At 39.1% G+C, this 27,192-nt stretch overlaps 1 protein-coding gene across 6 annotated transcripts in view; it reads right to left on the minus strand.

Annotated features, from left to right (window-relative positions):
• FNDC3B (fibronectin type III domain containing 3B) overlaps positions 1 to 27,192 on the minus strand; it is a 332,852-nt gene that overhangs the window by 114,339 nt on the left and 191,321 nt on the right. For all 6 annotated transcript variants that reach the window (XM_087440025.1, XM_087440022.1, XM_004424734.3 and 3 more), the window contains exon 6: positions 23,823 to 24,113. In XM_087440025.1, coding sequence (XP_087296151.1) covers positions 23,823 to 24,113 — 291 coding nt within the window. The remainder of the gene's footprint in view (positions 1 to 23,822; positions 24,114 to 27,192) is intronic.

Below are 27,192 nucleotides of genomic sequence, written 5' to 3' on the forward strand. Positions count from 1 at the left end.
CGGATCCCAGGCACGGACCTACACACCACTCATCAAGCTATGCTATGGAGGCATCCCACATACAAAATAGAGGAATATTGCCACAGACGTTAGCTCAGGGACAATCTTCTTCAAGCAAAAAGCCAAAGACTGGCAACAGATGTTAGCTCAGTGCCAATCCTCCTGACCCCCCAAAAAAGTCTGTAGATCTATATTTTTGAATAGGAAGCCAGTTTAAACATACTAAATAATTTCAGTAAGAATCCTAAATTTGGTGTGGATTAGAAATATTTCTACAGCCAAAACTAACAGTTTGCCTGGCAAAAAACTCAATAAAGCCATCACGCTTGCTGTGATGATAAAAATGCAACTGAGGACACTACTAATTAAGCAATTGAGAATTCCTGGACCTCACTCTGGACAGTATCCTGGAGAAGAATAGAGCATTTTACCTACTAGCGGTAACTTTTTAAGCTGCTATGTATTAATCTTATTTCAGAAAATTAAATCAGAATGCACAAAGTTGCTTTTAGAGGCTGAAATGCCATGGTTTTGTTTGGCCAAGTTAGTTGTTTTCCAGCTTTCCTGTTCCACAATAGTTTTTTTGTGTGCACAAATCATGCATCTCTAAAGAACCATTTGAGATGACTCTATTATGCCTATTTAGCAATTAATTACTCAGCCAAATAGGAAAGTTTGACCTACTCAAGTATTTGCAAGTCTCCCTTTTTGCAATCTTAATGCATGCTTCCAAGCGCCCTGACTACCCTTTCTCCTTTCTGCCTTACAGGATGTGACCGGCTGGTTGCCTTTCTTCCCATAATTAACAGTCCTCCAACTGCAATCCCAGTGAATGAAAAAGCTCAACATTTTCCAACGAGGGATCTCATTCGTTGCATTGCTCTCTATCCCAGGCTAACAAAGTCCCACTTGGCTTCACTGCAGACTCGGTCTTTTTGGCTTACCACCTGTAGCAAGGGGCCTAGCAGTGAGACACTTTGACTAAAACGCTGCCATTTGCTCAAACTTTAACTTCCAACTGACGGTCTATTTACCCTTGAGCAAAAGGTTAATTTAGATTTCTTTGATCCTGCTGGCAATAAGCAATTCAACTCACCCATTCCTGTTGAAACTTTCTCAATAAACTCCCAAACAACCCTCTACAACGAAGAGGCAACAAAAAGAAGCTCTAAGAGATAGGAACCAGAATGGTGTGTACACAGCAGTTTCATCTTATTCCCAGAGTGAAAGATGTACCTTTTCACTTGCAAATTCACCATGATGAATGAAAACACAAGTGAGTCTTAAATTTTAAAGAAGTGTGATTTTTTTTTCTATCAATGTGCTCATCAGAATAAAAGCCAGCCCTGGTGGTTTAGTGGTTAAGATTTGGAGCTCTCAGTTTCCGGGCCCGGGTTTGTTTCCCAGTCAAGGAACCATATCACCCGTCTGTCAGTTGTCATAATGGCAGCAGCGTGTTGCTGTGATGCTGAAAACTATGCCACAGGTATTTCAAACACCAGCAGGCTCACCCATGGTGGACAGGTTTCAGTGGAGCTTCCAGCCTAAGACAGACTAGGAAGAAGGACCTGGCCACTCACTTTTGAAAAAACTGGCCATGAGGCTGCCCAGTGGTGTAATGGTTAAGTGCGTGTGCTCCACTGTGGTGGCCCAGGGTTTGCAGATTCGCATCCCAGGCACGCACTGACACATCGCTTGTCAAGCCATGCTGTGGCGGCATCACATATAAAGTAGAGGAAGACGGGCACGGATGTCAGCCCAGGGCCAATCTTCCTCAGCAAAAAAAAAAAAAAAAAAAAAAGAGGAGGATTGGCAACAGATGTTAGGTCAGGGCTAATCTTCCTTACCAAAAACAAAACAAAACTGGCCATGAAAACTCTATGAATAACAGCAGAGCACTGTCTGATACAGTGGAAGGGATGGCAGAAAAAGACCAGGTAGGGTTTCACTCTGCTGTACAGAGAGTCACTAGAAGTCAGAATCGACTTGACGGCACTAACAACAAATTAGAATAAAATTTCATTAAAATATTTTGAATACCCAGACCAAGTCAAAGAATTAAAAACTATAGTATAAGAATATTGTTTATAATTAGATAGCCCTCTGTAATGCATTGTTATCAACTGAACTATGTTCCCCCCAAAATCTGTATATTTAAGTGCTAACCCCCAGTACCTCAGAATGTGACTTTATTTAGAGATAGTGTCTTTATAGAAGTAATAAAGTTAACATGAGGTCATTAGGGTGGGCCCCAAACCAATATGACTAATGTCCTTATAATAGGAGGGAATGTGGACACACATACAGAGGGAAGATGATGTGAAGACAGAGGGACAAGATGGCCATCTACAAACCAAAGAGAGACACCTGGAACGGATCCTTCCCTCATCCCCCTCAGAAGGAATCAACCCTGCAGACACTTTGATCTCAGATTTCTGGCCTCTAGAACTGTGGGAAAATAAGTATCTGTTGTTTAAGCCATCCTGTTTGTGGTACATTTTTATGGCAGCCCTAGTAATCTAATACATGTATCATACATATGCAAATATATATTTGGTTTTATTACACCCATTTACTAGATATAGATCCTACAAACTAGAGATTTTAAGAATTAGGTTAGGATCACACAGGCAAATCCAAAAGAACTCAGAATCACTCCTAGGTCTTCTGACTCTCAGTCTAACTCTTTTGGGAGACCTCCAAAATCTCCTCTCATCCTGCCATCCCCCGCGTCCAAGGGGAACAAGGGAAGGGTGGGGAGAACAATTTCACTCATGAAAATAAACAAATTTATCAGCTTGAAGGGACTGCTAGACTACTTGGTTCAGTACAAAATAATTACATTGGAAGTTAAGATGTGTTTTTATACTACTGCTTCCATAAGAGGTCATATCCAATTACAGGAGTCCAAAACGAAGCTACTGAAGATCATTCGAAAAGCTGATCCAAAAACACACCATTTCCTATGATAATTCTTCAGACCATCTCGTGCCAACACATCAGTAACACAATATTTTGCCCCCTTTCCCCCCACGTATAGAAACGTATAATTCAGGATGTTTTGAGGCTAGAACACTATTATGCAGTAATTGCTTCCAAAACACATGTTACAATATTTTTGCAGCTGACTGTGGCTTTAGAGGAGAAGCACATACTGGTTCCAAAAGAACAGAGACTATGTTGGACCGTTCAACTACAGCTGTTTGCTATGCAGCACCACCTGAAATATCTGTGTTGTTTTCTTACCAACCAGCTAGTACAGAGTGTATCTGACTACTGAACTTATTTATGGCTCCAGCTGTTTTTCTATATTTTCAGACACTTGGCATTAGCTTGAAAGTCTATGCAGCCATTTTTCTTAAGTCTTTCAATAAGGATAAAGAAGTGCTCAACTGCACAGTGGATATTAACTCTGTTCTTAGTAACAACCACTAAAGTATAAATTAATGTCTTTGTATCAGTAGAATGAAGTTCCTAATTTGACCTTAACAGCCACTGAGCACATGTCTCACAAACACTTTCCTTTGTGGAGGAAACACCAATCTAACGGAGAGGGTGGCCCAGGCCTGTGTTTCTGAGAAGGCTAACAGTTGCACTGTGCATGTACAAAGCTCCCTATTATAACAAACCAGAACAAAAAGAGAAGAAGATATGGGGGGCGGGAGGAGGTTGGTGTGATTAGGTAGCAGAGCAGTTGAAGGTGGATGGTCTACATGACTTGTATGATTGCATGACAAAGGTATTTCTAATGAAATGGACATATAGAAAAAAAGCTGAGGAAACTGATTCAAGACTTTAAGTTGTAATTGCTGTGAACCAGTCTTCATCGTAACGTAATTACACTACATCGTTAGTGTTAGTGTGAACTAGTCTTCATTTCCACATTCTGAATGAAATGTAGAAGTCTTATTCTTTCTTCCCTATCTACTGAACTTCTCATAAGTACATTATTAAATAGTGGTTACTAAAATGTAATTGAGTAAGAAATTGCATGAGCAGAATTATAAATGATGCCATCTAAGTGAATGACCTATTAAGACTCATCGTCTACAACAATTCAAGTTTCACATTTGACCAGGGTTATATTCCAGCAGGATAAAGCGAAATGAACTAGAGAAAAAGCAAATGGGTATTGTGCAGATTTAGGTTTATAGCTACCGAAGATTATGAAATTATAAGCATTCCATCTGCTCACCAGCTGTGGTCCCTAATCCTCTCTAATAACTTCAGCTTGCATGACTCCATGAGAATCCAGGCGTCTTCCCAATTTCACTTTACACTAGTTGCCAGGATTGATTTTTAGACCCCCGTCTCCAGTGAAAGGAGCATAAAGTTGATTTCGCTGGCAGGTGTTAATTTTCAGAGGAAGTGAAAGGAAGTGGGAAGAGAGACTAAGAATGGGAAGAAAGAAATGTAGGAGGTTCCAAGATCATCACATTGAGTTTTGGGGGTCTATGCTCGCCAAAAAAGACTAAAGGCTCAAATAAAGAATATTTGCCTGAAATGTGAACTTAAAAATTCCCTGAAACTTGAACAGGCAATATCTAAAACGAAGATCATGTCCAGTTGTGTCTAGAACAAGGTTATGTCTTTTACAGCAGTCAGTCCTCTTCCCCAATGCAGTCCATAACCTCTGTCTTTCGGTCACTGACCGGAGACAGGGTCACGGCACTGTGAATTGCTCCCCATTGTCACAAAGCTCAGCTACTTTTTCCTTAGGGTATTTAAGGCAGTTTCTAGTTAGGCTCCATAGAGGGGGCCATCATAGCTTAATTCAGGAACAGAAAAGGTGTTCTACTAAAGAAAACACCCAAATTTTATTAAAGTTGCAGACAGGACTCATGGTAATACGTTTTATTAAACTCCAAAATACCTTTCCATCCCCCACACTCATACTGTTATTGTAGAAAGTAAGAGAAGGAATGATTTCTTTCTGGCCCTTGAGCTTGGTGACAACCTGGTTTCCAGGCAAACACAGGTTTATATCTCCTGTATCTTTAGTTCAGACCACTGGAATCTTTTGAGAAAAAGCTGGAATTAGAGGTCTCTGCTTAAGCCCAATGGCGATCTGGACCCAACTGACAGTATCATAAGAGCGAGGATTTTCTTCCTATTCAGATGTGTTCTACCAGAACAAGCTTATCTCCTAGGCTACATATCACAGAGGCTTCCTTTCCTAGAACGCTATTGTTAGGGGGCTCTCTGAACCAAGATGATAGAGTCCACCCCTGTTCCAAAATGTCAATGTACTACCTGGTAGAGAATGGTTTCATATGTGGATGGAGTCTTCATTAATAATTCTTAAAGTAGAATCTGTTGTTCTGTCTCTCATTCTATTAACACTTGGAAGGTGATGCTTTCCCATTGTTATTTCTGGCACAAACTTGAAGTTTACTTAAGATCTTCCTCACAGGAGCAAGGTAGCCCCGGCTGGAAGAGCCAAGTGGGAGCAAGTAGGCAAACAGTCTCTGCTACTAGTATAAAGTGGTCGAAAAGTCAGGTTTCACAACGTTTCCCAACAATCAGAAAAGAACGTTTTCATCTCATCTTTCAACAGAGTAAGAGCATATAAAACCATTCTGAGTACCAAAGGTGCTGAGTATAGTCACATGTCACTTCACAACAGGGACACGTTCTGGGAAACGCATTGTTGGGCAATTTAATTGTTGGGCGAACTTCATAGAGTATACTTACACAAACCTAGATGATTTAGCCTACTGCACACCTAGGTTATATGGTACTAATCTTATGGGACCACCCTCATATATGCGGTCCATCATTGATCAAAACATCATTATGCAGCACATGACTGTTAATATAAAAGTTACACCATTTTTTAAAGAAGTTTTAATACAAGCGCTAAGAGAATCACACTAAGAGCTGTTGTCTGAAAAACATCCCAAACTATGGGAGAAATCAATAGTGTAAACAAAAGGTTTCCATATTAAAACCTTGTTTTAATATTCCAAAATGTTTTTACTGCCAGGCAGTCAAGAGTATCTGAGTGAAATTTTAATTCCTATGAATCACATGAAACTCACTGTAAATTGGATAAGGGAAAACACGAAGTCCAGATTCTACCTAAGGGTAAAAGCTAATGGTAGCAGAAATAACACTGGACTGCCAAAAGCGCCTCTGCCACCACTAAGAGAGGCTAATTCTTACTGAACAAAAAAGAGGGGAGCAGTGATGACAGTTTATTACACTTATTTGGCAGGAAGGAAACATAAGACTTCATTTACAGGAAAGCCCTTCATCTGTGTGGATGAAATAGGCTTAGCATAAAAGTCTTACCTAGCAGTTCAGTTCCTCAAAAAAGCATTTTGTGCTATGCACTGTGCAATTCCAGCAAACACACACTCATAACAAACTAGCTGGTAACTCCTTCCAACTGCAATGCAATTCTGTACTTTAATCCAAGCCTTATAAAATGAAATTGTTAAAATAAAAAGCAAATTCAGCAATTTATATTATCTATAAAAGATGTTTGGGAGTCCCTTTGAATGAGCTCTACACTTGAACTTCTGACAACTCCAATCTGTTTCCAATCCACGCAAGGGGTGAACTCTGCTGGGAGAATGTAGACAACGTACACATACATGAACAAACGTGACGGGGTCAGCTAGGGGTGGGTGCCATGAAGAACAGTTTTAAAGGGTGATGTGATGGAGTACTTCGAGAAGGCCTTTCTGACCCTCAAGCATTTGGGCTTCTCCAGGAAGGATGAGGAGGACCCTACCATACAAAGAGCAAGATGACTTTTGAGGCCAAGGAAACAAAGAGTGAAGGCCCTCAGGCAGAAAGGGCCTGGCGTGTTAGAGGACTGGAAAGGAAGCCCTAGAGCACAGAGAGCTGGAGCAGGGCTGGAAGGAGCTGAGGTAGCAGTTAGTCGATGCAGACTGATACTGGGGTAAACTGTCTGCACTTGAGGCTAAGTTTGAAAGAAACACACGGAGGGTTTTAACAAGATCCCATTGGCTGCTGTGTGGAGAATCAATCGTAAGGGAATAAAAGTTAAAGCAGAAAGACTAGATCAGGGAACAAGATCTCTATACAAGTGCGCATGCACACACACAGATTACAAACAAAAGTTAAAGCAGAGAGACTAGCTCAGGGAATAAAATCTCTATACAAGTTCGCATGCACACACACAGATTAAAAAACAAGCATATGGGAAATCTCTGTACCTTCTTCTCAATTTGGCCGTGAACCTAAAACTGCTCTAAAAAAAGTCTTTAAAAGAAAAAAAAACGAGCACCACAATAACACTGGAAATTTAGGAAAAGAGTCACATTTAATGAAATATGTTTTAGATATACAGAAGCTTATTACTTGTTTCACAATAATCAAAGTGATTTTCTAGACCTAAGTTTTAACATACAATTTTAATATCTAAGAAGAGTTGCAACTTAAGTGACCACGAATACATATTCAATGAAATGTCCTACGGAAAAGCAAGTTTGTAGCATCCTTGCTCTACAACCTAAAGAATCCAGAACAGGAAGAAAAAGTTGTGAATCACAATATGCAAGCTTCACTGTGGTCTGAAGTTATCCTTGTTTCGAACACTGCTGATCAGAGATATACTGTAGTGTAGACTGTAACATCTAAGTAATACCAAGAGCAATAAGTCATACTCTCTATATTTAAGATTTCAACATATTTCCATGAATGTTATGGCTCACAAAAAAAGCAAACTCTACTAAATGGAAAATGTATTTCAGTCTCCAGAGCCGTTCTCAAATAGTAAAACAATTTAGCAGACATACTTCAATAGTTTTTCCCAAAGTCCTTTATTTTTCTCATTTAAATTGGTTCCAAAAGGAACTGGCAGGGCATAGTATATGCTGTAAGTGATTGATACTCTTATGGAAAAAAACACCTAAGTAGCTAAAACTAAAGGCTCAAGACTGTGGGTAGAGTTAAATGGCGTAAATTAGACAGACAATGTTTTAAACTCATTGAAAGTTAAGACTGATGAAGCTACTCCAGACAGGTAACATGATGTGATCCTCTCAGCTTCTTTTCCCCTTATTAAGGTCCTAGCAATACCACAAGAGGTGATTATACAACCGAACTGGCACATCTGATAGAGCTTGAACCTGGCTAGCGGGAAGACTGTGATCCACTAACTGATACTGTACCCTCCATTCCTTGATTCATATACAGACTATTATGGCATCTGTACCTGCTGTCTTCTATCACGTATCATCTCAGTGAGTTCTCATGTTTGGCTAAAACTTTTTTTTTCTCCTTACATTTTCTTTCTTCCTCATTTACACAATCTGGGCTTTGTACCTCAATTTCATTCCTCTCACCAACCTCTTGTTTTAGGACTCCTTATAATTCTATAATTACAGTCCAAGGAAATTTTTGAAACCCACAGCAGATACAGTTTTGACTAATTTGTTCATCTAATCAATGATTTGCTGATGTTTAAACTATAGTTATATATACTTAGCTTTAATATATATTTTCCACCAAGTTTCATAGAATCACAGAATTCTGAAAGAGGAAAGAATCTTAACTTATTTCAAATACTATCTGGTATGTAGTTAAAATCTTCTATGTCTTTCTGTTTTAGGCAAAACATTCACCCAAGGGCAAAAAAGGAAATCTATAAGACATAAGTTTCATTACATCAAGCAATAATTATTAAAAACATAGCAAGATAGATAACAGGGTTCTAGAATTTATCACCCATTTGACACCTCAGGGTCCGTATAACTCTTCTACAAATTTAAACCAATTATTAGACTCCTCCCAGATGACAGCCACCAAGGAAAGGACACAAGTAATCAATCTATAACATTAGCTATCCAGTTACCACCTAACAAGCACCACCTTTTATGGAATTTTCTTGGGGAAATTCTATAAGGATTAATCATTATCATTATAGAATCATTAGATTCATTAAATGATTCTTGGCCTATGTTATTAGACATAGACACCCAGTGCTGCTACTGTATATTTATATTAACTGTAACTCACTGAAAAGCCTCTGGAGGATGATGAGGAAGGAGAGGGAACACATCAATCAGACCTAAGCAGTATGCAGGGTAATGGGCTGGCTCTGGCCAGGTTTCTAGAATGGGGATACTGGAAGTAGCCTGTGGTAGGCTGAAAATGGCCCTCAACGGATATCCACATCCCATTCCCTGGAACCTGTGAATGTTGGCTCACATGGCAAAGTCTCTGGAGATGTGACTAATGATTCTGAGATGGGAAAATTATCCTGGATTATCTGAGTGGGCCTTAAATTAAATCAAATGTATTCTCATAAGAAGGAAGCAGAGGAAGATGTGACACATCCAGAGGGGAAGGCAACGTGAAGACGGAGCAGAGAGAGCTTTGAAGATGCCCGTCTTAAAGATGGGAACGATGCAGCCACAAGCCAAGGAATGCTGGCATCCACTGGCTGGAAGAGGAAAGGAAGAGATTCTTCCCTAGAGCCTCTGGAGGGAGCTCAACCCTGCCAACACCTTGATTTCAGCCCAGTGCTACTGATTTCAGACTTCTGACCTCCAAAACTGTATTCTCCAGATTCTCTCCAGAACTGTGAGAGAACAAGTTTCTGTTGTTTAAATCACTAACTTTGTGGTAATTTGTTAGCCACAGGAAACTAATACACAGCCTATCAGAGGTGTGCTCCATTGTGCTAACCTCTTCCCGGACAGCAGTAATTTCAATATGAATAGGGAGAGAGCAAAGAAAAGCAAGCCAAATTAAATGACTGGGTTCATACTATTTGCCCGGGCTGTGCTAGAGTTTATCACAAACTTTTATTTTTAACCCATGCTTCTACTGAAACTGAAAATTGCTACTGAATTTTTGGGATCTGACCACGACAAACTAGGTTATCAGGCTGTATTATCCCAAATTTAGCATGAGGATAGAAAAGATTGAAAATACTGACATTTACCCCTGTGCAAATGCAGTTTCCTAGTCACAGAAATTAATCTCTATCTTCTGCTTTAGATTTCCCATTTTTCCCATCTTGTGCGTTAAAATGATTCAAAAATGCTGAGGGAACATCTGCTCACAACGGTGTAGCAGAAAGATAGACAGTATGCTTTCCAACATGCCTGATGGGAGAATGTCCCTTTTGTAGCAGACACTATGTACAGTTGTCCATAAATCTAGGCCTGAAAATATTCCCTGAAGACTTATGAAATTGGATAAAACTGAAAAATTACATACAAGTTTCCACAAAGCATCCAATTCTCAAATGCCTCAAATTTCTCTTGAAAAAAAAAAGTAATTTTCCAGGAATGAAACTACCACCTAAATAAAGTATAATTAACATAATTGTCACCTATGATCACCACTTGTCTAGGGATGGTTTATTTTCCATTTCGGTGTCTCATTCACCAGCATTAATCAATAGGACTCTAGCCATCATTGCAAGTGAACATCTTGGGCACTGAAACCTTATTTTATTCCTTGGTATCTTTATAAAATCCAATATATTCTGCTTTAAACAGCTAACTGATCCACTGCTCTGCAAAAATGTCACTTTTGATATGCTGCCTGCAAAAATAACCTACCAGGTGACACATTATCCACACTCCTTGGTGTTCACTGTTTTCTCTTACTCTTTTCTAACGTTGAAAGAGGGGGAAAATTAATTCTGGCATAGCAATAGTTGAAAAACAGAACAGAGATACATGTTGCATAGATATTTACCCATTGTCAATCACACAGAGGTTTGAAACATTAGGTTGAATCATATAAAATTTCTAATATCCAACTGTTTTTGACCTAAAAAAACAGCTGTTTCCTATGGACCTACTCAATATTATGAATGAACCCTAAAGATAATTTCTGAGCATCATTTTTAAGTTTCAGGTTCTCCTCACACACCAAATCTCTACCACCGCTATTAACAGCAGCAACCTAGACACATTCTCCCTTCTCTTTTTTTCCACTAGTGAGGAGGTTACTGAAAATAAACATGGACAAAGGGGTGAGCGGGAAGGAAATCGAAATAAGGGGACACAGATAATCTACCAAGTGGATCAAGCTCTTTAAAGAAGAGCTATCTTTTTCTTTAGATGTGCTTGATGAGCTTGTAACACAGTCTTAAAATAAGAGCACGTCTTGAATCTTTCTTCTTCAATATAAAAAATGTAACACTAAAAACATCCTTCTCATCTATCATCTCCTATCTCCTTTCCCACTCCAAATAAACAAAAGAAAATAAAAATACCCGAGTAGTAAATGAATGAACAAATGAATGAATAAATAAAAAGTTCTGAATTTAAAAAGTCCATTTATAGTATTAGTAATGATACATATGGCAGGTAATGGAAGTCCCGTACGCAGAGTGGCGGAAAACAAGAGAATTCACAGAATTTAAAAATGCAAGGAATAAAGAAAAGTATACAATAGGAGAAAAAGAGCAGAATGGGTGAGAATCCTAATATCTGGGTACAAAACATCCCACAGATTATCAAGTTCAAAAAACCAAATTCTGAAAGCTTCAGTATGGAGGCTAATGCATAAAAGATTACTGTGAGTATCTCCCATTCCAACTAGGGGTAGCATGACCACAGAATGGTAACCAATGGCCCTGAAATTACTCATAAGAAATGCAGAACACAGGCATGTGTGCACTGCAGACTCAAGCAAATCAGTAGGAAATCTTACTGATTTTACAGTGCATGTATCTTTACTACCTAAAAGATAACCTTTCTTCTGTAAAATGCTATGTAGTAGTGATTCATCAAACTTCATAGATGAGTTCTGCCTTCATGCATGATATTCTTGATCAAGTCCACTAAATCCAGAGATTGAAATCCATGGGGAGTAGTACTTCATAGACATGAATATCTTCAATGGAAAGAAAATATAGTTTCAAATTGAAAACTGTCTGCCATCAAGTTCGAGCCATCTCTCATGGATCATAGTGTGAGTGGTAAATAACATTAACGGTGTCAGTGTGTTTCAAAAAATTTAAAAAAAAACTTGATAGCTGAAGAATTAAGGCACCAATAACCATTTTTCACTTAAGTAACACATAATTTTTAACCACAGTTTTCAAGAGATGTTGGTATCTTCTGGAGTTCCGTGGAGTAACATTCCACCAAAAGATAAATCGTTGGGAAAGACTAAATACATATTTTTTTGAATGTGCTTGGCAAGATACTTAAATAGTTTTGAGGAACTCAGTGAACCTAAAATAGGGCAGTTTCTCCATCTCTTTTGGTTTTAAGGACCTTACTGTTCCATATAATAATCTGTGCCTTTTCAAATAGGGACAAAGAGGACAATGTAAGTTCACCATGTAAATTTAGAGTAGCAGGAATAAGTGTATTTATCAAAATTTTTTAAAGATGTTGGTAGACCTAGAGCTTCCCTCCCACTTCCCCATGTTTCTCTCCTGGGGTAGTTCTAATAAGACTAGAAAGCAAGGCTTGGGCATATAATAGAGATGCCATCAATATTCCTTTTTATTATATACAGTCACATGTTGCTTAACAACAGGGATACGTTCTGAGAAATGCGTCATTAGGGATTTTGTCATAGTGTGAACATCATAGAGCGTACTTACGCAAACCTAGATGGTACACACCGAGGCCATACGGTACTAATCTTGTGAGTCCACCACCGTATATGCAGTCCGTCATTGACCAAAACATCGTTATGAAGCGTATAAAGGTAAAGTAAGATTGAACTTCCTTTTTTCTCTTCAGAAAGAACGACTGCATTTTAAAGTAACCTCAGTTTGTAAGAGGACCTAAAAATAATCATGGCACCTTCATTTAAAGCAGACTGCTTTTAACAAACGCCCACTAACCCAAGGATAAAGGTAAATGCCTTTCTTGTTCTTAAAATTTTTTAAGTTAAAACTAAAAAAGAGGACAGGGGTGAAGGGATGCATTTATATGGTGACTGACAAACAATAATGAACAACAAAAATTTTACAATAAGGAAAATAAATAAAACAAAAAAACTAAAAAAGAGGAAAATTTTCCAAATTTCCAGTTTTTAAGAATATCAAAACCCTAAAAATCTCTTTAACAACTACAGATCACTCTTCAAAAACCCAATACCTCTAGTGTACTGCTAACTCCTTTCAAAGTTCTACGTAAGACTTAACTTTTAATCTGCTTACCAAATCAATATACACTGGCAGGAGGAATATGTAAGTATTGGGAAAGTCCAAATAGAAGAAGAGTAAGAGGCCGGCCCTGTGGCTTGGTGGTTAAGTGTGCGCGCTGCGATGCTGGCGGCCCGGGTTCGGATCCCGGGTGCGCATCGAGGCACCACTTCTCCGTTCATCCTGAGGCCGAGTCCCACATACAGCAACTAGAAGGATGTGCAGCTACGACACACAACTATCCACTGGGGCTTTGGGGGGAAAAAATAAAATAAATAAAATCTTTAATAAAAAAAAAAAAAAAAAAAAAAGAAGAGTAAGAGATTTATTCACATCAAGATTTGTTCAAAGTGGAGCCCCCCAAAAAACAGCTCATGCAGCACACATAATAGGCGAAAAAGGCTTTCCCCTCTCCACCCCACTCGTCTGGAAAATGTTAACCTAGTGGGAGGAATGGAATATATAAAAATGGAACCATGAAACCACTCTTATTTTCTGCCTCTTGTTTTTTTCCAAATTATCTTTATTCCATCTAATCTTCCCTGTCCACTGTGTTTGCTCCTTTCATTCTACTTGTTTTCCTATTTTGCCACTTCCTTTTATCTCAATGTGCCCTTCCTCTGAGGCCCTTCTCATTTCTCTCCCGCCTCCTTATTTTCCAGTCTTCCTGAACCGTCACAACTCCCTCTTGTGCTTGGAGCAAACCATCCCCACTACTATCACCTGGTCTTTCCTGCACACAACACCTACACGGAAAGCCTCGTTCTTCTGATGCAGCTGGAAAGCAGTAGTTATAATCGGAGAAAGGGAGTTCAAAATGCAAATTCAGCACCAGAGGAAAAAACAAGAAATTTTATAGTAATCGATAGGGACATTTATACTCTTTACTTTATAAATTATAAATCACAAGCACTGAACTAGTATCACCACTGTTTCCCACGGACCTTTCCCATTTCATACCTGTGTTCTCTACTCAATTCTTAATAGAATTTCAAGGTCTCATTACAGCACCAAAAATTGGAAGAGGGTAATATAGTCTGCTACACTGCGGTGTGTTTGGTTGGGCAAGTTACATTTAAAATAAATGCCAAGGCTGGTCATGGCAGAAGGGATGACCTATAATTAGTATATATGCAATATTGACTAGAATTGTCACATTACAATACACTGATCCTACAAAACCAGAGATTCAACACCTTGCCTCTTCATACAGCAGTTATATGTAGGGATCCTACAGGACTATTCCATGGAAGAAGATTCAGTGACAAAACCAATGTTGACATAACAGCTGGGAAGTTGCCAAAATTCCATCACAAATGCTGAGACTATTTCAGACAGAGTATTAATAGAAATGGTGTCTGACTCCACACACTATGTGGTGGCCAGCCTCTATGACAGCACCCTCCCCTTCCCACCCCATGGTCATCCTCTCCTGGTATTCACACCTCTGTGCAGACGCCTTCCATAATGTATCAATAAATACCATATGTGACAAACAGAATGTGGAAGTGATGATGTACGACTTCCGCAGTATAAGGAAAAATTGTGAAGGACTTTGAAATGTAGTGGGTTTCCTAGTTAGCTTATCCACCTGGGTCAACTAACTGTCCTACAGCAAGTAATATGAGTGTTTTAGCAAAATAAACATGGAGAAGTAGTTGTTCACCCAAGTCATCTGCAGCTACCCGCCCCCCACACTTTTTCCCAAACACTTCTAATATCTAGCAATGTAATTCAAAGCAGTCAATGTGTTGAGCGGGTTCAAACACAGAATCAAGCCGGCCTGTCATGCTCCACTCCTCAGCCTCACAAGAGAATCAAGCCCAGAGAGGAGGCAGAAGTAAGATGAGGAGGGAGGGCTGAATTTTACTCTAGCCCAGAATTTCTCAAGTTGTTTGTGGGAGCAAAAGTCAGGAGAATTTGGAGGGAACTGGACGCCCCTTGGAATCCTCTCATATCTCAAGTCCTTGACACTCAAGGTCACTCAACACTGGTCCAGCTTGCAGGATGCTTCCCCTTCAGCACTCTGAGGGGCGCTCACAGGCTGGGGGTTCTGCTAACACGACCCACAGGCGGCAGTTCTCATAAACAGAAAAATGTCATGGTCTTTCTTCACTCATAATCTGTAACATTTTTAAAGCACTTAGTAAGTGTCTGAAATTGTATTAAAAGCTCAAGACAGCCCTCTGAAATAGGTCCTACTAATTACCCCATTTTATAAATACATGAAGAAACTGAAGCTTTGAGAGATTAACTCTCTTTCCCAAAAAGGCACACAGCTCACAAGTGGCAGAGCTAGGACTAAACCGAGATCTGTAAGGTCCCAACTAGTACATTATTTTGCTTCGAAGTACGGCACATTTGTGATGATAACCTCTGACCCAGTTAAATTCAGAATTCAGCTTAGCTAAATGACAGAATAACATATAAAAGTTTCAATTCAATAAAATTGAAGGTTATATAGGTACAGAAACAAACCATGTCATCACTTATACCTGCTGTTTAAAGGATTCTTTGGGATGACATGTATTTTACCAACATGGGTTGTGATGTCATCTAAATGCCTCTATGATCAGTTCCCAAGAAAGCAAAAAGGCAGAGAAAATAATATGGGTTCACCGAGTTAAGCACTACATATGGCAGAAACTAATCAAAATTCTGCCCTCAATCTTCTGGTGAACATTCATTTCAAAAGAAAACTCAAAGAATTTTTTCACATGTTGTTTGTCTTTTTATATGTAAGTGAAAAAATGTGAAGCTTCAAGTATGATTTAATAGGTTAAGACTTCTTAAACTGACATGACAAAAATATCTCCTCCAGCCTGTTGAAAGAATCACGTAGTTAACATCTTTAAAACATTCCAGACTGTATCAAAAATAGAGGAGCGGAAAGGGCAAAAGGCGAAAAGATAGGATAAGTGATGGAACCTCATAAAGACAACTAACCACTCTACTCATTAGCAACAATTTGGGCTCCATAGTTCCCTCTTTGTTGAGCCATAGATTTGCTTTTGCACCAGTGAAGTCAACACCTCTGTAAGGAAAAAAATCAGCATGCTGTGGTCTTACAGAAAAAGAATTATTCATAGTTTGACTTCTCCAGCTCTGGCCCTCAGAGGATAATGCCCAGGTCAGAAGCAGCGCACTCCTTCTGAAAACAGCCTTGTCCCCAAACCACTCTCCTTTCCCATCCCACACGCAGGCAGCTGTTGCAAGGCCTGGAAGTCTGCTCAGCCCTCAACCAGTCACTCAGAGGCCTCCAAGACTGGGGGATGGATCTGACGGCCCATGTTTGAAATGGAAGTGAGGGTTTTAATTGCCCAGTTTCCTGCCAAAATGAATGTCTCTTGTATTTTGATCCAGGGCTCCACACTGTCCTTTTACAAAATAAAAGCTATTTGGGTCTGTTTGGACTATTTTCACTTTTCAGACTGTACTTGGCAGAAAGATGGGTGAATTCCACTGACCTGAGCTCACTCTTTTTTTTTTTTTCAAGTTTTCTTGATATTTCTGCCATGCTTAGGATTCATATGCAGCAGCAGACAGGTGAAAACACACAGGATTTATCGTCAACTACAGACTTGAGAGATGGAACAATAATGGAAATCCAGCTAGAAATTACATTTTCAAATGCAGTGAGAAAAGCACACACTTCTGGAGAAAACAGGAAAGCACACACTTCTGGAGAAAAGAAGAACTCTGCGCCCTCCACAACCAAACTCTCTTCCCAGATACCCTGTCTGAGCATGCCTAGGAGGATATGTGCTCATGAGATAGTACAGGTTGCAAGTGAAAGAAGAAATCAGCCACTCACGAAATGTGAAAGCCCCACTAAATATCTTATTTTAGACAGAAAAGACCAGTGTTCTCTCTTACAGGGAGCCAAGACAGAAAGAGATTCCAAAAGAAAATCTGCCTTGACTCTCGACATTCCAGACCTTATTAACAGTAGGCTCGTCCTTCCAAACAAAAGAAACCACTGTCAGCCCTGCACAGGTGGATGCAGCCACCTCCACCCAGAACCCCCACCATCCAGCAAGAGGACAGACTCCAAAGACCCACAAGTGTTCACGATCTCTCACAAACCTTACTACAGTAATTCTTATCTGCAGAATGAATACACTTTCATGCTAATTTTGGGTAAATGATCTTGAGGTCAGATTCTGGTCTCTGAGAATAGAATACAATAGAATACAAAACCTGATAATAAGGAATACTGCTGGGTAAGAAGGCAGTTTGTGATCTCTGAAGGAGAACAGCACAAGAATATGCTTTTGCCACCGGCTTTTGGTGTGACAGTCAGAAATTACGACTATGTGCTGGAATTCCATCTAAAGTATAACTGAATCTGTGGATTTTCAACAATTCCAAAGGTCAAAGGCCAAGAGTATGCTGTATCCTCATTTTCTTCTATATTTGGAATTCTTACCATTTTGTCCCAGTTTTTTCCCACATGGCACTGTAAGGTCTAGAAGTTTTCACATGAGCTATTACCTATATGTTAGTAACACAAAGGGGACTCTCCCACCACCAGTACATGCTTATCATTACACAAGTACCACAAAAGGAATATGCTTCAACTTAAATCAAGTGTTTTAACTGAATGCCTCCCACTGCCCCCACTGAAATTCTCGTTTAAAAACTGCTTGGCACTCAAAGGGCCAGTGGTTCTCAAATGTTACCATGCCTAACCATAACCTGGAGAGCCTAATGAAGCACAGATTGCTGGGCCCCACCTCCACCGACTGCTATTCAGAAGGTGTGGGGCAGGCCATGAGGGCACACGTCTTACAAGCTCCTGGACGGTGCTGAAGCTGCTGGCCTGAGACTGGGCAGCCAGGGTCTAGGCGAGGCTCTCACCCCTGGGAAAGCCTTGTGGATGGCGAGAAGAGCCCAGGTCCCCCACGCCAGCCGTGGCAGCCCCAATTCTATCTGCTGTCACGGTGTGTGTGCATGTACGTGTGTGTGTACGTGTGTGTGTGACAGTGGTAGAGGAGGAGGATACTTTATTTAATTGGGGATCCACATAAGATTGTTTAAAAAAGGAGAATCTGCTCATTAATAAGATTTTGAAAATCAATGACCCTAACCTGTTCATTTTACTGAAAGGGAAACCGAGGCCTAGTGAAATGACTTGCTGTGTATCACATAGTCCAACACAAATGACTGTACCTTATAATTCCATTAAAATTTTAAATTTTTAAGTAATAAGTGAAAAAGACATCTTCACTCCTGGGGTAAACCCAGGGACGAGGTAAAAGTCAGCAGTGTTAATGGCACACTCAACATAGTTTTACACAAAAAAAGTGTTTGGAGATTGTGGCTTAGCCTTCTTGATGCTCTCTCTCGCTCCTTCCCTGCCTGAATCCCTGATACACACAGACACACACACCTACTACAATTAAGGGGATTGCTTAGGTCTTTTCATATTATTAGACAGTAGATCCTCATAAAAGTTATTTCACTCTGGCTTCACGTAATCCTTTCTAAAACAGTACTAGGAGACAACTTGACTCTCCTTCCTGAGGATATACAACAAAGGGAATACAACTCAGGTTGAAAATTGGGGGATTTCAGTTACAAACCTGTATCCCACTGGGTTACTTCCTTAATACAACATGCTTTTGTTTTTACCAAGGATAAAATGGAAGGAATGAAATTTCCCTCTCACTCAAGGAAGAGAAAAAGAAATTCCTTTAGCCTATGTGATGAAAGGCAGTATGACCATTTTCACTGAATTTTGGCCACAGAACAGGCTCAAGGCCTAGCTCTTGCACAACATTCTGCACACAAGAATAAACTTTTCCATTCCTGTCTTTGAACAACTACGGACTTAGTGCCCAAGCACTGGTCTAAAGTCAAATGCTGGAAAAGGACAAGAAAAAGCAGGGAAAATTCTTGAAATATTTTCCCCTAACTAATCTGCCATTATTATGCCTTGAAGATAGGCCGGCTTCACAGCGGAGGTGATATCTGAGCTGGTTCTGGAAGAACTGAGGTGGAGTTTGCTAGGCAGATGGACTAGAAGGACAGGCCAAGAAGAGAGAATGAGGTATATTCGTGAAATGGGGCAAAACTTTGGGCATCTGGTGGGGAAATTTGAAGTACTTTGGGAGGCAAGCGAGTACCACGTTACACAGTTCAGACTTTATTCTCTCGCCAATGGGGACCACCATGGAGGTTCTTTAAGGAGAAGAATAGCGTGTTTGGATCTGATGTAGCTGCAGCCTTAATAGAGGACAGGCTGCAAAGGACAATGGATAATCACATCTTAAAACCTAAGGTGGTCCTTCTGGAAGGTCTACTGAGGATCAAGCAATGGGAATCATAAATCGAGCTTATAAGAAATGTATGAGGAAATGACAAAGACAGGGTCCATGACAAAGGGTGCCCCAAGACAGTATTCCGAGTTCTCTCTCACTCAGAGCTGTAAGTGTCCCATAATGAAGTGATGAGAAGATGTACAAAATCTGGCACCTCAGGGTAGGTGGCTCATTTCTACACCAGCAGCAACCTCTCTCAGAGAACCCAGATGCAGCTTTCAGCATAGTGGTCCAGGAGTGCAGGGTTTAGCTTTCAAAATGTAAGATGGGGGGCTGGCCCCGTGGCGTAGTGGTTAAGTTGGCGCGTTTTGCTTTGGCAGCCGGGGGTTCACCGGATCAGGTCCTGGGTGTGGACTTACACACTGCTCATCAAGCCATGCTGAGGCAGTATCCCACATAGAAGAGATACAACTCTACAACTATGATACACAACTATGTACTGGAGCTTTAGGGAGGGAAAAAAAAGAAAAAGAGGAAGATTGGCAACAGATGATAGCACAGAGCCAATCTTCCTAAAAAAAAAAAAAAAAGCAGCAGCAGCTAAGACACACAAAAAATATTTTTAAAAAAATGAAAGATGGGTTTAAGCAGAAGGAAGCCACTTCTGGCTTACAGGGGTAGGAGTTACAGAGAGAGGGCAGGAAGGGAAGAAGGAAAGCCACTGGATGAGAAGGTAGAGAGATACCTGTTTTGAGACGAGGACATTTTGGATGAGAGGTGATCCTAAGATTACAGGAGGGAGACGAGAATTATTCAAGTAATAAGGGTTACCATTATACTGGGGTGTTAGGAACTGAGCTAGGCTATTTTTAATATTTAATAATGGGAATTAGAATACTCATTTTACAGATGAGGATACAGAGATCCAGGGAATACTAAAAGCAAATAGTAAGTGATAAACCCCGATTCTAAGCCAAATATATCTGATAACAAAGCCTCAACTATTCTCTGCCCACATCACACCATTAACCCCAAGGTAGTGCAAGGAGACGGGAACCCTACATTTCCCCGAGGGTGCTGTGGGACTCTGTCTTGCCTAGGCTGTTTTCCTGAAGGTAACAGCAAATGAAAGGAGCAGCTGGCTGCAGAGCAAGAGGAAATGGTACGATAGCTACATGTGTTCAAACAGAATGCCTGTTCTGGAAAACAAAGCAATTAAGAACACAAGATTCATTCCACAAATATTTACTGAGTACCTACTATGTGCTATAGTTCTAGAAGGTGGGGAGAGAATGGTGAATTAAACAACGGTCCTACCTCATATACTGTACAACTTAGTGAACCACACCTTCTGTAACCATCCTTAATATTAGAACAGTAGTTCTCCATCCTGGTTGACCATCATTCCCAGCGGACGCTTGATAAAGAACACGAAGCCAGATCAGGCAAAGAGATTCCGAATTAGCAGGTCTAAAATGAGGTTTAGGGATCTGTATTTTTTTAAGTTCCACCAATGTTTCTGAAGTACAGTCAACTGAAAGAACCAGGATGCAAGAGACTAATTAATTTATCCCTGTCTTCTTAATATATTTATTTGTTGAGATTAACATGAATTGTTTGCTTCTTTTACGTGTACTTAGTTGTATCACAGGACCAGGTACAAATTTAAAGTTTGCCTTTTTCTTTTTTTTAACATTTGTCTTTTGTAAGTGGTAAAAAGGTAAGTTACTCAAGTAGATTCCCTCAAAAGCCAGGGAATTAAATCTGAGGTAAAAAGGTTAGCCTCCTTTGGAAATGCGGACATCTTAGCCTAAGTAGAATGTAGGAAAATACTGCAAGCCAAACGTCATGGTGAAGTATACATCCTATTCTTGTACAAACCCCACGTGAATGCAAACAGGTCAATCACACTCGTACTAACTACAGCTTAATACTAATCAGATGGCATTGTAAACTTAAAAATTATTTAAGAGACTTGTTTCCTGGGTACAGATGTCATCTGCAGTAAATTCAAGCAAAAAGATACCCTGGAAGAATGTTTCCATTTACGAGACAGCAGAAAGACGACTTTGGGGATCCTTTTAGCCAGCAACCACGTCCTGAGGCCGACAGGACTGAAACGTTATGAAGAACATAATAGACTCCATGAAAAAGAGGTGCTTTTGTTCACCTACTCCACCTGATTCATGTTTCCCTCTTTGCTCTGACAACCAGGAGGCTCAAAGCCAAATATATGGCCTACATCAAGTAACTCTATAGGATTCTTTTATGTACAACCTTACTCATGTCTTCATGTTTTTTGTCCTAAATTTCCTCAGATATCTATTTTTCAATAGACTTTGTTTTTTAGAGCAGTTTTACGTTCACAGCAAAATTGAGGGGGGGGTACAGAGAATGCCTATATATATACCCTGCCCCCACATACACAGCCTGCCCCACCTATCAAAATCCCACAGCAGAGTGGTAGTACATTTGTCACAACTGATGAACCTACACTGACACATCACCATCACCCAAAGTCCATAGTTCACCTTAGAGTACATGTACCTCCTGGTGTGGTACATTCTGTGGGTTTTGACAAACATATAGTGACATGTATCCACCATTAGAGTATCACACAGAGTAGTTTCACTACCTTAGAAGTCCTCAGTGCTCCATCTATTCATCCCTCTCTTCCCCCAAAACCCTGACAACCACGGATTTTTCACTGTCTCCGTAGTTTGCCTTTTCCTATCACACAGTTGGAATCATACAGAATGTACCCTTTTCAGATTGACTCGTTTCACTTACTAATATGCATCTAAGCTTCCTCCATGTCTTTTCATAGCTTGATAGCTCATTTCTTTTTAGTGCTGAGCAATAGTCCATTGTCTGGATGTACCATAATTTATTTATTCATTCACTTACTACGGGACACCTTCGGACATCTCGGTTGCTTCCAAGTTTTGGCAATTATAAATAAAGCTGCTATAAACTTTCATGTGCAGGTTTTTGTCAGGACATAAGTTTTCGATTCATTTGAGTAAATGGCTATTTAAGCTGAAGACAGTTTATACATTCTTTTTCTCTTTTCTACGGACTAAAATTCTCCTCAGGAAAAGCTATTTCTAATTTTTTTGTGTGAATTCTCTCATATACCTATGGTTAAAAATTATAATATTACTAGTAATCTAACTTCAACCTTAGAAATTGTAGTGCCAGTTGACTAAAAGTTATTTTTTATGGCAGACATGGCACTTTGCCTTAGGAGCTGTTTAAAGGCCTCCTGATCCTTGGGTCTCTTTCATATACTTGTTCATGTTTTGTTTAATAACCATAAGAATAATGTATGATAACTACATAAAACTTGGACAATATAGAAAAAAATAAAGAACAAAATTAAAATAACCTATAATACATTTTTCACTGAGAAATTACTTTTCCCTGCATCTTACTATTCCTCTTTTTCATGCCACAATTCACCCATAAATAATACAGGGGGAAATGTTGATGCCAACGTCCGGTTTTACCTAACTTTCCTCAGCCCTAACAAAGGCCAGTCTTCCCTACACAATCAAACACACACAACCTATTCACAAACACATTGTCACATACCCGTCCCTATTTCTACCTGGATGAGGTCCAATAAGGAATGAGTATATTTACTGAGTGTTATAATCAGTTCTATCTTGTCTTTTACAGTTGTTCATGTCTTTGTTTAATTATATCTGTAAATTCACCTAGCTTATCAAAATGTTACCCTCTTTTGGTTCACTTAAGTCAGTCTTCTATATATGCATATATAAAAAGCCTCTGTTTTTAACTCTTGTGGCATCAAAACATGTTGGCTTTATGTCTTACCTAAAAACTTCATTTAAAACACATACACCTTCTTCCCCAAATTAACTGACCTACAGCTACACGATTAATCTACAAAAGAACACATGCCCTTTCGAGCAGATGTCTCTCTAGCTACATGTGGCAACTCTAATTCTTCTGTCTCATTCTTGGTCTATGAATACCTCATTCAGGATGTCGAAGGTGGCAGTAAACAATAACTGATGCCTAAAACTAAACAAATATATTCCTGTTATGCAACGATAAATTTCACGACAGCATGGAAGGAATTATGTCTGGGTTTATGAGCTATAATTATTTTGAGATTTAAACTAACTTAGAGTGAAACAACAGAAGTAGACTAATGTGAAAACACTTTCAAGTACTTGTTGCTGGGATTAAGTAGAACGGTACATGGCACACGTGACCAAAAAATCATATATCTGCCATGACGAATTAAGAAAAAAGAGATGATGCAATATTCTGTCCTTACTAAGAGAAAGATCAGAGAAGGTCTACCCAATTATTCCTAGGAGAAAGATCAACCACCATGAAATAATGTTCTTATGTGAAAGATGATTCTTTTAGGATGTCCCTGTCCCTGTAATTCACTCTCTACGGCAAACATCTTTGCACATTACCTTGCAAGTCTGAATCATTCGACTTTGGACTGCTTCTTGCTCGCCGCTCTGTTTTCTTAATTCCCGGACCACCACCACTGCCACCTCCGCCGCCTCCACTGCCTCCACCACTGTGGCCCTTCCCGTAGCCATTGTACACGGTTGTGCAGCTGCTTTTGTAGATAGAAGAAGGAGGGCTGTTGAGGCGATTCTGGCGGTCAATCTGGCGGTCTTTCAGTTTTTTGTGTGGAGGCTTGCTGTACTGGTCTTCTCGGGTAATGTAGCTTGACATTCCATAGAGTGGTATAATTTCTACAATGGACGATTGTGACAAATGCAAGCTCAGTGTACATTTTCAATAATAAAATTATCAAATGGTCAAATGACCTGACTCCCAAAGAGGATGTGTAAAATATTACTAAATATAGTATGAAAACTATTTTTAAGAAAATGAGGGCCAGCCCCAGTGGTCTAGTGGTCAAGTTTAGTGCATTCCGCTTGGTGGTCCGGGTTCGGTTCCCGGGAGCAGGTCTACACCACTCATCTGGCCATGCTGTGGCAGCAGCTCACATACAACATAGAGGAAGACAGGCAACAGATGTTAGCTCAGGGCAAATCTTCCTCAGCAAGAAAACAAAAAAAACAAAGAAAGAAAATGATATACATATTATGCATGTTTAAAATATTCCCATTCGTTTCTAACCAAGCAAGGAATAATTAATCATTTGAAAACCATACTGTGTGTTCAGGAATGTTCCAGAAATTATGGAGAATACTGAAGAAGACAAAGTTATGGTCCACATAGAGTCCATATTCTAGCTGAATTTATAACTAAGTTTGATGTTGCGTTTCAAAGTGTTTTTAATAGTTGCAATATACAAAGAAGTTAGAACAAATAAATTACTCCCTTAATGTGTCCTTAGAATAAAGATACTTAAAGGTATACTTATCCTTGTAGACAGAATAGCTCTTCTGTTGGAAAGTCTATAGCAACCAGAATACAAGGAGTTATTCGTGGCAAATAAGAGAGGTAATATTTGAACAAAACTTACCAAAACAATGACATGAGAAATTTCCACTAAAAATAATCAAAGCTCACAGAATCAGGGGAAATGTTCAAGGAGAAATTTTAGGGGTAAATATAAGCCATCTCCACAGCTTGGTGCCAAATATAATAAGCTGTGGTCTTAAACTTCTATTTTGGAGTAATCAGGAGACAAGACACATTGACTAGTAGAATGTTACCTGGCTTCACTATGCATATTTCTAAGTGGCTCAAAGAAAATGGGAGCCTGCAAAATAATCTCATGATCTGAGGGGAAAACATTTATTTTAAATTTATATTTTTAAGTCAATTAAAAATTAGATTTAAGCCGCAATAAAACTAATAATATGTAACAGAGATTGGGTCCTTACATGTTTAGAAGAAAAAAGGGCCCCACATGCATAGAGTGACCATATAAATTACCATCCAAACGTGAATATGTCTGAGAGTGAAAAGGGAGCACTCTTCATCATTTCTCTAAACAAGAGACCTAAACCAGAACTGTCCTAGCCACACCAGGGATGCACGTAACTTCACAACTAATGTTTCAATTATTCAATGGTGAAGTTCCACTTTTCATTTTCTTTCTGTTCACACAGCTTAAGGATGATCTTTAAAAAGCAAATCTACACAAGATAAGCAATTTGCACTAGAGGATGTGAAAAAATAAATGCGACCCTCTTCAAAGAGCATATGCCCAAATAAATTATATCCAAATATACAAAAAGAATGGCAAATGTTTTAAATAACACAATGCATTACACTTGAGATTTAAAATATTTACCATGGGCACTAATATAATAATCTTTTAAAACATGTTGAGAACTTTTTAAATTCTTATGATTTGGGGAACTGAAGGTTTAAATTGCTTTTAGATGTGCACAATGAGAACTAAGGTAAGAGAATACATAAATGGCTTTCTATTCATAAAGCAAAAGGATTTTGTTTTATTGCTTTAATTTGAAATCAATGAAGGAACTTTTATGTGTACACTATTGCTCTGTGTTATTTTAATAAAATTAAACCAAAATACACTATAAATTGAAGACACTAATTTTTTTCATAATTCTAATGATGATTTAAATCATACTGTTGTCTAAAATTGCAAAGGACACTATTTACAAAACAGTAACTATGTGGCATCCTCTAACAGACGGCTAAAATAGGCAGGTCAGACACTCTTTATCAAGCAATGAGTCAGTAGCCAGGGCTTTTCATTTTCACAATGTCATTAAGCTCAGACTCAACCAGAAAACTATGACAAACCCTCAAATATTTAATGCATATTGTATCAAAGCACTGAATATTTTTTTTTTAATTACAATTAATTAACTGAACTTTTCCAGTTTTTATCCAAATGTTTTCATGGAAATGTCCACTATCTGATGTTTCGGAGTGTTAGGTTGCTAGGCAAGAAGACTATATTAATAAGAAGTTACTGATGCCTCTGTGAAATCAAAGTACTAATTTCATCTTTTGCTATCATCTCTCCATATGGTATTAAAATAGCACCTGATTCTTTTGATTCTTTTTCTAAATTTCTTTATAACTACTAAAAAAAATAACCAATCAAATTGTATCCCTAAGTTACAACAGGATATTTCACTTAAAATATTCATCTCAAATTTTTCTTTTGTTAATAAGAAAAAATTACAATGTGAGATGAACACAAAGGGGGAAAATATACATACATACATACATATACATATATATATATAACTGACAAGAGAAAGTGAGGTGATACCTTGCTCCAAAACTCTATGGTGTACCAGGCATTTCTCATACAAGTTACCTGAACCAAGATCATAAAATGTTTAAAGCAATAAAATGCTTCAATTCATAGTGAGACTCCAAAGAAAATCACTTTGCAAAATCCTAGAGGCTACAGTCTAATTTTTACCCTCACTTATCTAGTTTCTTAGTATCCATTTTGATAGAGAAGAGCATTAGACTAAACCAACACCAAGGCCAAAACTAAAAAGACATCGTGTCGGTATCTCTGAGACTCTGTTTCATTTCAAGGTAAGTATTTATCTAACAACCAGGGAAACTGTGGCTGCACTAACGGCTATTCTTAAACTAAAAACAGGGCTCAGGAGGACCATGTCAACAACAAGCAGATTCTGAATTCCGTCAAGATTGCAACCCAGAGCATCCAGGAAGCCCAAAAGTTACTGAGACCTCACAGTCTTCTATCATTGGAAATGGGGCACAAAAGACTTTAATTTCCCTTCTACTGCTAGACCACATGGATGTCTAAGAAATCACATGCTGCACTTCTGCCTCACGCCACTCTCACGTAAAAATATGTTAACAGGACCCGGGAAGGCATGATAGATCACCGCC

This window comes from Ceratotherium simum, chromosome 15 (assembly GCF_057802395.1).
Source record: "Ceratotherium simum simum isolate JZ-2026a chromosome 15, ASM5780239v1, whole genome shotgun sequence".
Lineage (NCBI taxonomy): Eukaryota > Metazoa > Chordata > Mammalia > Perissodactyla > Rhinocerotidae > Ceratotherium > Ceratotherium simum.